Below are 13,754 nucleotides of genomic sequence, written 5' to 3' on the forward strand. Positions count from 1 at the left end.
AACAGCCAGTAAAACTCTGGACTGATCTAGCCCTAATTCCTTCAAGAAAAGCTTTGCATTCTTCAGGTAGGTGAGGCATAGATTGACAGTGACAGTACCTTACTAATGTACTAATGAGCAAACTATTACTAACTGTAACAGAATATAAATAAACACCCACCCACCTCTATGTCTCTTGGCTGGATGATTGGCAAGGCATTTCTCATCCCGCATATGACATATTTTAACTGGGTGTTTAAAGAGCCTCTCTCATGTATCTACATATGTTTCTGGTCTGCCACCTATTTACATCGACTGGGACACTTGAGTTTTAAAGTGTTGTGCATTCTCTATGGTGCTACAAAAGCAACATTATTGTTAATAAAGACAAGATCCAGCAGAGAAAATAGGAGAAAATCCAACAAATCTTTGATTCATAGGAGACTCAAGGCTGCATGATTCAAATACCAGAAATTCATTGTCAGGAATTTGGCAAGTTTTTATAACCAGTAAATTATTGCTAGCTTTTCTTGGTATTCATTATAACAACATTAATACTGGTGAATTCCTTTGTACGTACTAGGTTTTAATTTCCAAATCTGTGGGAATCCTGCTGGTATTTAACAGAATAAAATTAAATATCAATTACAAAGTCATAGAAGGAAATCTAATAGTGTCTTTGTCCAAAAAATTGTTCACGTTAATTTATTAACAACCAGTACTTTCCAAGTTTTCAAACATTGTATCACCACAAAATCATGAAGAATAATTTACTTTTTGTCCAGTTTCTAAATATGCTGCTATCAAAAACTACTCCAACAATTTATCATGTTGCCTTCCTATTATTAGAATTTATCCCATACCTCATTGCACATGATCTTAGCTAAAAATGTTATCATATCAAGTGGAAGGAGAGAGCCTGTTTGAGCAGTCACAGAAATTAGAGAAATGTAAGCAACAGAAAAGCATGTCAGGTTTTTCATACTGAGAAGTGTCATCGAAATTTGGCAGGAGCCTCACAGCCAATATCTTTCTCTTACACTCAATTCTCCCTTTCAATAGCTAGCACAGGTAGGCCAATAAGAAAGTCCAATCCCCTGTTACTTTCAGTGGCCTGCCTCTTCCAAGGCAGTATTTCCTTTCAGTTAAACTTACATGTTTCAACATAAAAATGCTGATATGGAAACATTCTCTTTTTTAACAGGCAGATATTCCAAGGTTGAAAATTTAGTCCTTGCTCAAAGGTTTTGCCAACATAACTTTGCTGCTGGAGGTCATGACATTTTCTGGGGGGGAGGCACAGACACAGTGTGACAAAATAGTTCTTGATCTCCATCCTTCACATCTGATTTTATGTGCATCTTCCATAAACACATGAATTCCTATTTTGCTTCACAAGCATTTAAATCAATGAATTTTGCAATCACCAAACAGCTGAAGAGACATAGCTCTGGGCTACAATCCCACATGACTAGAAACAACAGCTTTTAAGTGTCTCTTCTCCAGAAGGGATCAAGTGAAAAAGATTGGATTATTTTATTATGAAGAAGATGGGCTTAAAAAGAAGGGACAAAGCCTGAGAACGCATCCACGGCCTTAAATTCAGGGGTTACTCCCCCGTGTCAGGGCTCTGTGATGCCAGCTGGAGCCTGAGCCTCTTCTCCAAGGGGAAAGGCATCAGGTCCTTCCTGGTGATCACCCCAACCACTCGGTTCTGTGGGTCAACAACAGTGAGGTGGCGTAGCCCCAGGGTGCGAAAGATGATATAGGTGCGTTGCAGGGAGAAATGAGCTTGGACTGACATTGCCGATTTGTTTATGTATGGCTCCTGTAAAACAAAGAGAGGAGACAGGGATAACAGAAAACCATGAGTGCACCCCTGCTACACAGTTGGGAAGGAGAGGCAGGGGAAGGAGGCTGGGCAGAGGAGAGGTCCCAGACTTGAGGGACAGGATTCAATAAGAATATTAGTTCTTCTCCTGTTTCCCATCCCCAATTATACCTAAAACATCAGGAAATACCATAGTAAAAAAAAAAAAAAAAAAAAAAAAAACAACACTTTCTTTTTTGTTAAACCATCAGGTTCATTCTAAATAAACTATTATGACTGGAATGTACCCAAATCTCACAGGCTGGAAAAGCAAAGTTGAGCTCCGTTGATATGGCCTAAGTTCTTACTTGGAAATAGCCAATGACCCCAATATTTATTAAGTTTTAGATGTTTTATAGCTGCTATCTCATTACACAACCATTTATGACATCCTGTAATATTTTGCAGTAAATGCTTATAAAAGTCAGTTCACATAGAAACATAGACTGTGAGGAAGAGGACAAAGAAAACAATCATATAGCTCTTCTCAAGAAGGGGGCTGCAAGTACTAAAGTCTGGTCACTGAAAACTATGAGGGTTATAACTTGATAGGAACACAGCTAAAGCCATTTCATTGTTAACCAATCTGCTCTTTATAGCCTATATAGGTGTTCACTAAGTTTTTACTTTTCACATAATTATACAGTATCCTACTTACGACTTGGCCAGTTTCTGTCAGGGAAGGTGTATTATGCTTCCCAAGTGGATTCTTTGCCAGACCAAGGAAAAATGAAGCAAAGACATCTTAAAATAATATAAGGAAATGCACAGGAGAGAGTGACACATCTGTTCTCCCCCTGTCATTTACACAACTGAGGAAGCAGTCAAAGACATAAGGAGGAAAAAGAAATTAAAGGTAAAAAGGTTTCCTTTTCTCTATATCCCATATAATTTTGCTGTGGAACTCACTGCCACAGGAAATCATTAAACCCCTAAACTTCACAGTGAATATTTCTGTGGATATCAGAAACAGCTTTCATGAGCAATAGCAACAAGCTGTTAGATGGGATATTAACCTTTGTGCTTCAGGGATCATACCAGGTACAAAAAAGTTAGGTACCAATGAGAAACCTAATTGAGAGGAATAGGTTTCCCATAACAAAAAAAAAAAAAGTTGTGTGGCCCACTGGATTGGGTCTCAACAAAGCTGGCTTCTACTCCCATATATGACATTCTTTTGAACTTTGGAAAGCCATGGGTCCTCCCTCCACCTCAGTTTCCCAACCTATTAAAAAGAAGCTATTAAATCAAACTAAAATATGGGTATTAAGGGTATTGCGGGCTTAGTAACCTTCCTTTCCTTCTAGCTATTCTCAGAATGAGGAATCCAGACTAGATGGATCTCAAACTTCATTGCATATGAGTAAACAGGAGCTGATTTTATCTTTTTAAATAAAACCCATCTGAATTAGTCTCTCTCATCTAGATTTCCCAGTGTGCACCCTACTTCAGTTTCAGTGCTGTAGACTGAAATTCACTGGGGCAGAAACTACATTTATTTTGTTTATAACATATTTATTTTAAGCCTTGTTCAGTATACCAAACACATTATTGCTTTTGGACCCAGTATTTCAGTACAGTATTTAGGAAATACATGTGGCAATGTCATAGCAGGGATTAAAAAAAAAAAAAAAAAGGAAAGGAAAGGGGGAAGAAATATAGCTTTATTTATAAGTTGATGTATAGGCACTGTAGCATAATGGAGACTAAAAACTCAAAAGCATTGCTTTATATTTGCTTTATAGGACTATAAGAGCCAAATAATGACATTTAAATGATCTATTCCATTAACATTGTATCATTTTGTCAATCTGGAATGTATTTTAATCAAAAGCCCCCTTGAAATGGTCTCCTTTGTTGTATTTTCTTTTTGGCTCATTTTATCAACATCTGTTATGTTTATACAATATGAATTAAAACTTCGGAATGCTGTTTGTACTCAGCTACTTTTGTTGAGAATGTAACGTCCCAGGATTGGCAGTGTTTATGTAAATCAGTGCGGCTGACACAGCCATCATAAACAAATGAGAAAATATAACAAACACATTGTTCATGGAGGAAATGTTTGTTTTTAGAGTTGGCTTCAGTCTTACCAGATTGATGAAGAGTTGCTGATACCGGGGATCTGTAGTGTAGCGATTCAGCAGCATGGTTAGACGCGACAGATTGGGCAGCTTCTCCACTGTTATCTGCAATAGGCAAGAATCCATTTCTCTTTCTTTCTGCACTCCACATTAGAACCAAAGGTTCAAAAGCTTTCCAGTTTGTCTCTAAGAAAAAGTTTTCTAGCAGAGCTCTGCTGGCAGAGCTTGTCCAAACTTTATAAATTCTTTTGCCAATTAGGTTTAAACTAACACTTTAAAATAAAGCACTCTTTACTTACAAAAGGATTTTTTTTTCCTTAGTGTAGCTGTGTCTCTATTAAAACAATGCAATTTATGCTGGCTTAGGGGTGAGATTTTTCACATTATTACGAAGTGGTAATTGCATGATGAAATAGTGCAGAAAAATGCAACAAAACCAGCATCAGCCATCAGCTGAGCTTCAGCCTTCCACAGGCATACCTATTTGTACTCTGGCACCTCATTCCATGCATAATTGCCCTGCTCCTTCTCAGTATTGTTTTGCCAACAAAATCTCCATGTGCAGACCAAGCTTCAGTAATATATGATGACTTTCCAGTTGTTCCTGTATAAACTGCTCAAGCTCCATTACCAGTATTGCTTTGGTAACACATGACTTTCTTTTACCACACTTAATGTTTACTACTCCTAAAAATCCTTTCGTCATTTATCAAGGGGAAGAATTCTACATGCTTTTCAAGTTTGAAAGCTTTTACAAATACTAATCATTTGCAGAGGTGCTATCCCATACCAAATTAAATATTATAATAATTCTGCTGTCCATACAGGAGTTGAGAAAGAGAATTGGAACAGCCTATTTGAGAAAGAACATACTTTGCAGGCACTCTTGTGCAACTCTTAGACTCTGAGTGACATTATAGTTTATGACAGCTGTCCCTGAAAGGTTTCTAGTCATCCTTTAATTTAAATTGTACCTTACCACTTCTTTCTTTCTTCTCAGCCACATTAATTACATCATTTCTTCATTCATGTAGAGCTCATTCTCAATTACCCAATATGCACACTGATTAAACAGGGAACAATCTGAAAGAAAAGAGGTTACCTTCTCATAGGACAGAGGATGAGAGGAGGAAAAAGACTCATGGTTTGTCTCTGGTTCGAAGATGTGCTCGTTTTCCAGCAGCATGCACAGCTCTAGCCTAAGGTTTAAAAATAAATAAATAAATGAATAAAATAAAAGTAAGAGAGAAGAGGACTTAATTCATTATAATGAGCAAATTTTAAAAAACAAGCACACACTGCTTTACTGTCAGTTGTATGGTAGATAGAGTATTAGCAGGCTGACCACATATTTCACCTTCCTAAGTTTCCATCACCAAGAGCAGCATCACACAGGTGCTTTATGGTTTAGTTTTGCCTAATTGGACATCACCTACCCTACGTGTTCTTGACCTGGAACAACCTGCTTGGCAGGAACAGCTCATGTACTAGTTTACACCCAACAAGACAATGCCAATAATAAGAAACAACAATCTGCATTTAAGTAGATAGACTGTTGTTCCTGCCCACATCCTTCCCACATCTGTTACATGTAGATGTAACATCTACATTAAAATAAGACCTGCAGAAAATTCATGGCACATTTTAAATCATCGGTGAAACCTTCTCTCACAGGACTGCACTCAAGAGTTCATCAAGGCGTTGAATATTCTTGCTGACTTAATCATTTGGGTTTGCATATCTTCATCAATTATTACATCATTTCAAGCCTTTTTTTTTTTTTAATTAAAAAAAAAAGCCTTGACAAGCAGTATATTGAAATTATAACATTCCTCAGTGTTTCCTTGATTTCCCCACACACACATACACTCACTCCATCCACACTATCCACTTCCAGCCTTTTAAGTATATTTAGATAACAAACACCTTGGGGACCACCACAAAGCTTTTTGTTTTGCAACATTCTTATCATGATGTTAGCCTTGGTCCATGGTTACAGATAGCAGCTACTATAGCAGTACAAAGACATGCGACACACTGTTAAATGATGTGCTTGAGGGACCCAGAGAAGACCAGAGGCACAACTCTTGTTAGCATGTCAAGAGAAATACAAGGGAGGTACAAAGTGGCTCTTGTGAATGGAACACCAAAAATAAGGTGGGAAGTTTTCAAATAAATATTTCCGTATTAGAAAATATTGATTTTCTCAAACTCAAACTTGTCATAGGAATTTACCATTTTTAACATAATGTCTCCTGGGAAAGATTAAGTCTGCTTCAAGGTGGGATTAGCACTCAACAGCAGAGGACTTACACTAAGAAGACCTGCCTGTCAGTTCCAAAAGCTGGCGGTTAGTGCCCTCCCTAGGGACAGGATATGGAAGAACTAGGTTCAAGCCCTTTCTCCACACTTCCCTTCATAACAAGCACATTAGTGGCGGTGTTTGGCATGTCTTCACTTCTCCAGCTGGAGGGGTTCCACACAGAATAAACAGGAATCTGTAGAAGCGGGTCCCCCACATTCCTGCTGGCTGCCCTGACCAGCAGACTCTTTGCTGTTCAATTATTTTTATTCCAAACAGTCTTCCCTTCACTCTTCTGTACTTCTTTGTCCCGTGTCTGATGAAGCCGAATCAAAAATGCAAAGATTGCAAAAAAAGATAGTAAACTTACTGTGAAATCCCATTGAGCTCTCGCACACAAAGATGCAACATTTATCTAATTTCCAGCATATTACACAAACCGACTGCAGTGTCAGATGTTTCTGGTGTTTCATATAGTCCACCTTTTCTCCAGATTATACCCAAGATACTTTGGGTGCACCTACCTGTGCATTTTTGTTCAGATCTGAAAGATGCTTTTGAAGCAACCTACCCTGTCAACCCTATCTGTCATGGTTTGGTAAGTATTGCAGAGCAGTCTCCCTTCTCCTAAAACAGTTGCCTGTTCCACTCTGCACATCCACTCTTGCGATCTGTATTTCCTTAAATCAGACATGCCCTTGGTCTCTCATCTAAGGATCTCAATGGGGTTTTATGAATGAGTATGACTGTGCCTAGGATATAGGTATCATTCCTTTACAGGAAAAAACATGAGTGTGAAAGTAACTTGTGGAAGAAAATCAGATGTGCAGAAAATCAGTGTCTCAGTCCCCTTTAGAGCACATCCCATCTGCAGGACAAACAAGGAATTCAGACAAGTATTTTTCATCTCCATTCTATATCTGACTGGCTTGGCTTTTCATAAAATCTCGTTCACACTGCTAAGGACGGCACAGCGCAGCAGCAGACCTCCAAGCTAACTGCTGAGAAAACTCTGCTTGGGAAATACTGTGCCCTGGGCTCACATCTCCCCTCCTGGGAAAAGCACGGAGCTGCCCTATGCTCCTCACCATCTGCATGCCAGTGTGTGGACATGTCATGTAGACAATTAATGGACTTGGGTTTGAGGGTAATCATGAGAAAACCCTATAAAGAATGGTACAGGCATGCTACAACAGATGAGATCCATTCCCCTCAGACTCCTTTTGGAGAAGGAAAGGGAGAAAAATACAGTGTACTCAGAATATATTCACTACAGCAGAGGACATGGAGAAAAAATTAACCCAGTCATGCCCTTTGGTGCTTTACACACTTTATTCTCCAGAGCCCTCTACAGCTTTACAGTTTATGCTCTTTCATAAACAGGTTTCTGATTGTTGTAAGTAAGATATAAATACACAGATCTATATTCTGGTCCTAGATCATCCTGTACAGCTCCAAGAAGTAAATTTCTAGGATGATCTCTGGGTGTCTTGAAAGGAATACTTTCAAGACTTTAATCCTAACATGAATACATAGACTTTAAGTGCAAAAGCTATGATCCACCCTAATCAAACTATTCAGGCCTGCCCATAGTCCAGACTTCACCATTTTCCACTTGAACATCATGGGCTGGAATTAAAAAAACAGCAACATTCACCACAAGCTTAAAGAGCAGAAACGTTTGCTCATCACCAGTGGTTTGTTGGCTGGTTTTGGCAGCTTGCAATTTGCTCAGCACTGCTCTTAACTAATCCCAGCAGGGCGTCACTTAACAAGGCTTTGGGAAGTGTGAGAGAAATTTGGCTAGTCAAAAAAAAAGCACATGCAAACACGGTGAAGGAAATCGTTGGATCATTTCTGATAAGCATCCAAGCCTATTAAAAACTGCCATATTCAAGAGAAAAATGAGCATACATTATTTCACTTGGACTTCCAGAAGTCATGCTTCAGAGGTATAACAACACCACTCTTTGATGTTACATACAACATCCTTCCTATCACATCATCAAGCCTTAGAAAGCAGACCAAACATGTTTCTTGCACTATTTTGTGAGGTTTAACAGGAAGTGCTAGGATTCAGACTTGGACTCTGCAATTGTTCGTTTACTCGTTATTTATTTAAGAAGGAAGAAAACCCTTAAGTAGGGAATCTCATTTCAAAGATACCCTGGCAAGGCACTGTAGTAGTTTCATATGTTCTATCTGTTATAAAACATGCATTATGAAGATACACCTAATTAAGATAACACATTATTATCCCAATATCCACATGTCAGATTTGGCATGGAAGTCAGGAATGAAAAGTATCTGACAGCTGATTGTGTCACTCTTTTCTTGTCAAGTTGGCCAATTATCTGAGGAAACTACAAATTCTAAATATTGGGGGAGTGACATAAAAAGGAACTACAGCTCCAAAGTAGCTGCAAATGAACAGAAGGAAGATTAAATGGTGATGTCACTGGCAAAAGCATTCAGGGCAGGACTCTCCCAGACTGAATGGATAAAACAGCTATAGAGTTGGGGCAGAGGGAGAAGGGAGGGTAGAGAACCTGAAGCATCGTTTTTAGCTTGCTTCATAAAGCTTCAGGCTTATTTCTGCTGCATTAATCCACTGAAAGTAACTAACTACATTGCTTTCTTTGCATTGATTCTTGAGCTTTTATTCTTTGGCCAATACCCAGCTCAGTGGGGACCAACAAGTAATATACTCTGACCAGAATAACACAAATGTCCCTTCCATGTATTAAAAATCTAATTCTCTCTCAGAGCTTCTCTCAGACATATTTAAAAGCTCAGTGATACTGACTGTGAAATTTTGATTGATGCCAGTCACTTGAAATAATGATGACAATAGAACAATAACAAGTGGCAATAAATTGCACACTGCAAAGGCAGAGCATGGCACTCCAAAATCCTTCATGATCTTTCCTCATCCTAAACCCTGATTGGGATTAGATTTATTGTTTTACACCTTCAACTTTCATAGCAGTTAAAATGAACTGAGTGCTCAGAATATCTTGCAGGATTTGATCACTGCTTTGCTCTCAGCAGAAGTTCTTGCATAAACATGCAATGCTTGCAAAAGGACACAATGAGAGAAAATTCTTACATGAACTGCAAAATACATGCTGTTTAAGAACAGTTATTTTTACATTCTAATAAGCTGCTAGTATACTAAATACATTTTTCCTGGCTTCAAATAGCATTGTACCTTCATTAAATGGTAAAAACAAACAAACAAACAAAAAAACTATTCTGCATATAGCAAATGACAGTAGATAAGAACTAGGTCACCGAAACTGATTTAAAATCCACCAAACCTTCACCTTTCACAAAATAAACCCTCAGGTTACAGGGTTGTTTCAGGTTACACAGCCTAAATCATTAGTGTTTACTTATGTGTTTGGTTCTTCAAACCAAGAAGGAGCTTTGCGAAAGTTTTTGGCATTTGACCTATACGATGATAAAAAGGTCATTATCAAGCACCGGACTGAGGTTTTCCAGAGTTAAGGTCAAGTCCTGTCTATGCCCCACAGCCTTTCAAAGGATGCTGAATAAATATTTAATCTCTGTGCCTCAGTCTTCAGATCTACTTAACAGGCATGTCTTCTACCTCAGAGCTGTGTTTTGAGGTTAATACTCATTACTTACATTGCCTTCTGTTTTATGGATGCCATAATCAGGGTGAATGAGCAAACAGTTAGTCTGTGGTCTTAACATGAAAATGCAAAGGCTGCTGTAAATAAACTGCAAACACAAACAGTATTTCAAACCTACAGAAAGACTAGATCTTAGAAAATTATGAAAACTTAGGATCGGATTTACATTTCCCTACAGGACGGCTTGTTACCAGGCAGATTTTCAGTTTCAGCGGAACCTACCACACGCTGAAATGACAGGACAAGTATGTGATCAGTCTTTCCATTCACACACCAGTTTTCCCCATGCCTATATTTGATTTCGACATTTAACAAGACTCTGCACTTGCCTAAAAGCCACCCACATGCTGCAGCAAGGCTGCATACGTTTTTAATTTGGCCTTCTGAGTGAGCACACAGCCTCTGCAGCACTCCAGCTTTCCCTCCAAAAGGTGCCGTCACAAAGCCCTGCAGCACCTGCACAATTATTCCTATGGCCAAACAGGCCTACTAATTTTAAAAGTATCATATAATGTTGCTCTTTGGAAGAAAAGTTTCTCACTTAGGATGCAGAATAAAACCACTGCCACAGACTCTATAAACCTTCCTCCATCTGTGTTACTCATGAGCTGCAGTGCCCCAGGACCCTGACAATACATGGGAGGATCGTAATGTCAAGAGCTTTTGTTGAAAGTGCTGGATTCCATTTATTTTAATAGGCAAGATCACTGTATAGTGTATCATTGAAATTAACTGGATCAGCTTTTCAAAAGCAGGAGTCCAGACAGTAAAAACAAACAATGTGCTGACAGATTCTACCCTCTCCCATGGAAATCAAGTAATCACACCACCACTTTGATATTGCAGTCTGTTCCCTAGCCTGCACACCTAAAAATAGTGTCCAAGTCCCTAACGTGTTCCCCCTCCCCTTTTTTCTTCTTTGCTGGCTCAGTTTAGATGCAGCCTTCAAACCACTGCTGATGGTGTTTCTAGCTTTGATCAGAGTAGAACCACCATTGCACAGGGCTTAGAGCAAAGGGACGGGGAGGAGGCAGGCAGAAAGCTGTCCGTGATCTCCTAGTACAAAATAGAACCTTGTTTTTATCTCCATATATTGCATGAACTTTGCGGACTTCTGTGTTTGATTGAGTAACTTAACTTGAGTAAATTCCTGTGATCTAAACTTAGCAACCTCTCCATAACAGAGCCAGAAGGAAGAGGCTCTCCAAGAAGCTTTCAAATCTGTATCAGTTATTTCATGAATGCCAGCAACAAGGCTGTCATAATATTACAGTCGATATCGCTAAGCTCAGTAATTAATTTTTGCATTAAACTTTCGGGTCTCGATTCGTCTTTAATGTTCCATTTGCCCCTAAGCTGCTGTATTGCATTGCTTACTGAAAGCAAGTGCTTCTCCTCCTGCTAAGAAAAATAAAGGTATATCCTCATTAAACAAGTGTGCATAGCCTCTGCACACGTGTGCGTGCACATACCTTGAGAACAGTGTTTCATTAGTCCCAGCTGGGAGGGCAGATTAAAGAAAAGTAACAGCAACAGTACCTACCACCTGACTTATCTATAACAGTTTGCAGTGTTTTATCTCCTTTCCCACAGCACGTATCAATACGCTATACTAGGTTTTTCTGAAGTGCTTGGCAGAACACATTCCTGACTCACAATGGTTTCTGTTCACTGCACTGACCAGAGGCAACTCATACCTAATAAACTGCCATAAAATACACATCCACACACCACTTTGGATCAATGATTTCTCTGTTAAAGGATGTTACTGTGTAATACAGCTTTAAGTTTTCAACTTTGTCATATTTTCTAAACTCTGATCTCTTCAATTTACTTTCAGTTATGTGACATTCCCCTTTAGTGGAGTGAAAGCATGCATTAGCTAAACAATGTGGTTTGGATTTAGTGTTCCCATGCATCATCATGAAAATGTTTGTCTCAGCAATAGTGTCATTATTGTTACTGGGAACAGCTGCTCTACCATGTCTTTCGATCGTGGAAAACAGCGCGTCTCCCTTCTCAGACCAGTTTACAAGCTGGGAAATTAAAGCAAGGCTAGCAAGCAGGAGGGTTACAAGGACACAGCGTTCTCTACCTGCCTTCATCCTACCACAAAGGAAGCAGAAAGCACAGTGCTGCAAGAACAGCAACAAAATAAATGATGTACACAGAAATGTAGTTTGGCTCCCTCCTCTGGTAGCTCTTCTGCCTCTGGCCTGGGGACTAGCATGAGCCCTCAGGTGCAGCTCTCAGGCAGCTAAGTTCCATTAGCGGTGGCATCCTTCAAGCAAGAAACAATTAGAGCAGGGAGTTTGCTGTTCATCGAGTTGTTTAATATCTCCCCCGAGTTTCGGAAGCGGGAAGCTGTAATTCTACAAACTCTTGCCCACACTCCCAGCTTCGCTGAAGCAAGTTTCTGTACCCAGCTCTGTGGCAGCGATGCCATCCCACTGGACTCACCATGCTCCAAGGGCTTCAAGCCGCTCAGCTCCTGCCAGCTTCACATCTCCCAGAAAATCTCACGGCAGCCACAGCTTCCCACTTCATCACACAGAGGCTCAGGCTCTAGCTCACCTTCCTGAGCAAGGCCTTCCTGAACAAGGTCATTAGGCTGTCGCTTCAGATGCCAGGAGGGTTGGAAGTGATGATCTTTAAGGTCCCTTCCAACCCAAGCCACTCTATGCTTCTACAATAAGATGGATTTTCAAGTAAAATCTCTTTGGCAGCATATTAGACCTTTTTAAAATGTCCGCAAATGGAAAACAATGTTTTAAGGAACTAGTAATAACTAGGCATTACTGAACATCCACTATTTTTTGATTTTTCAACTACACCATGGCTTTTGAATATTTCTCCTCTTATTTAGAGCACTAAGTTCTGCTTTTTTTTTTAGGTTTCCAACTATGTTCTGAAAATGGGAATTGGGCACTTTGAACATCTCACTTGTACACTCCCATAAAGCATACAAAATTTGCAATAAAGTAGTACAAATATAATGACCATGTAAACTACAAGGACTTTTGACATCTTTACCAACAATATTTTTATTGAAATTTCTTTTGGGACCCAAAATAATAATTTCCACCAACCACAAATGCTGAAGTTTCAGCAAACTTGATGGGTGGGAAGAGACGGGGTTTCCTAGGTGAAAAAAACACACAAAAATGCAGGCATGATGCCAGAAATGTCACATCCTGTACAGAAGTAGCAGAAAACCAAGTTTTACTCGTTTCTGCTTACATATATTTTTTCTGTACAGTCTGCTTATGGTCAAAGATATTGTGGTTTCTGCATAATTACTTTCTCCCAATCAAACTAAATTGAGCAAAAAAAATTTCCTTCAGCTAAAAGATAGACAAACAAAATGCAGAGTAATAGCTAACAGCTGTGTAGGTAAGAGTGCAAAGGCAAAAACGAGGAATCCTTGAGCCTCACAATAGGAGAGCCGTGCATGGTACAGATCTGAGAGAGTCAAGGCATGAACAAAATGGCTTATTTGTTATAGTAAAATTCCCTAATGGGCTACTCAGTGGTATTCATCAGCCCAGTAGTCTCTCCAGGAAAACTGTATCAAAGTGGTGTGCAAGGCAGAAATTAAGATAGCCAGGCAGCACTCCAGCTTCTGCCTCTGCACCGCTGCTCCTTAAAGGAAATGGAGTGGACCGAGCCTAGCCTAACAAGCAACCGGCATCCACCTGCTTTTCTTCAGTGAATGCCGGGAGTGTTTAACTGCAGTACGGAAACCCCAAACCTCCCATTTCCTTGGAAAAAGTGAATTAAAGGCAAGGACATCCACTGACACCAGAACCGCCTTTGGGAGCAACGTGGCATTTGTCAGTCACAGACATACAGGGAACCTA

General features: G+C 39.6%; 1 protein-coding gene across 1 annotated transcript in view; it reads right to left on the reverse strand.

The window, feature by feature from the left end:
• Nucleotides 1-657: 657 nt before the first annotated feature.
• LOC137851019 (chloride channel protein C-like) overlaps nt 658-13,754 on the reverse strand; it is an 85,736-nt gene continuing 72,639 nt past the window's right edge. Inside the window, exons 14-16 of the mRNA XM_068671713.1 lie at nt 5,036-5,132; nt 3,943-4,038; nt 658-1,807 (exon numbers count right to left, since the gene is read on the reverse strand). Of these exons, the coding sequence (XP_068527814.1) occupies nt 1,589-1,807; nt 3,943-4,038; nt 5,036-5,132 (412 nt within the window). The 3' untranslated portion in view covers nt 658-1,588. The remainder of the gene's footprint in view (nt 1,808-3,942; nt 4,039-5,035; nt 5,133-13,754) is intronic.

Source organism: Anas acuta, chromosome 2 (genome assembly GCF_963932015.1).
Source record: "Anas acuta chromosome 2, bAnaAcu1.1, whole genome shotgun sequence".
Classification (NCBI taxonomy): domain Eukaryota; kingdom Metazoa; phylum Chordata; class Aves; order Anseriformes; family Anatidae; genus Anas; species Anas acuta.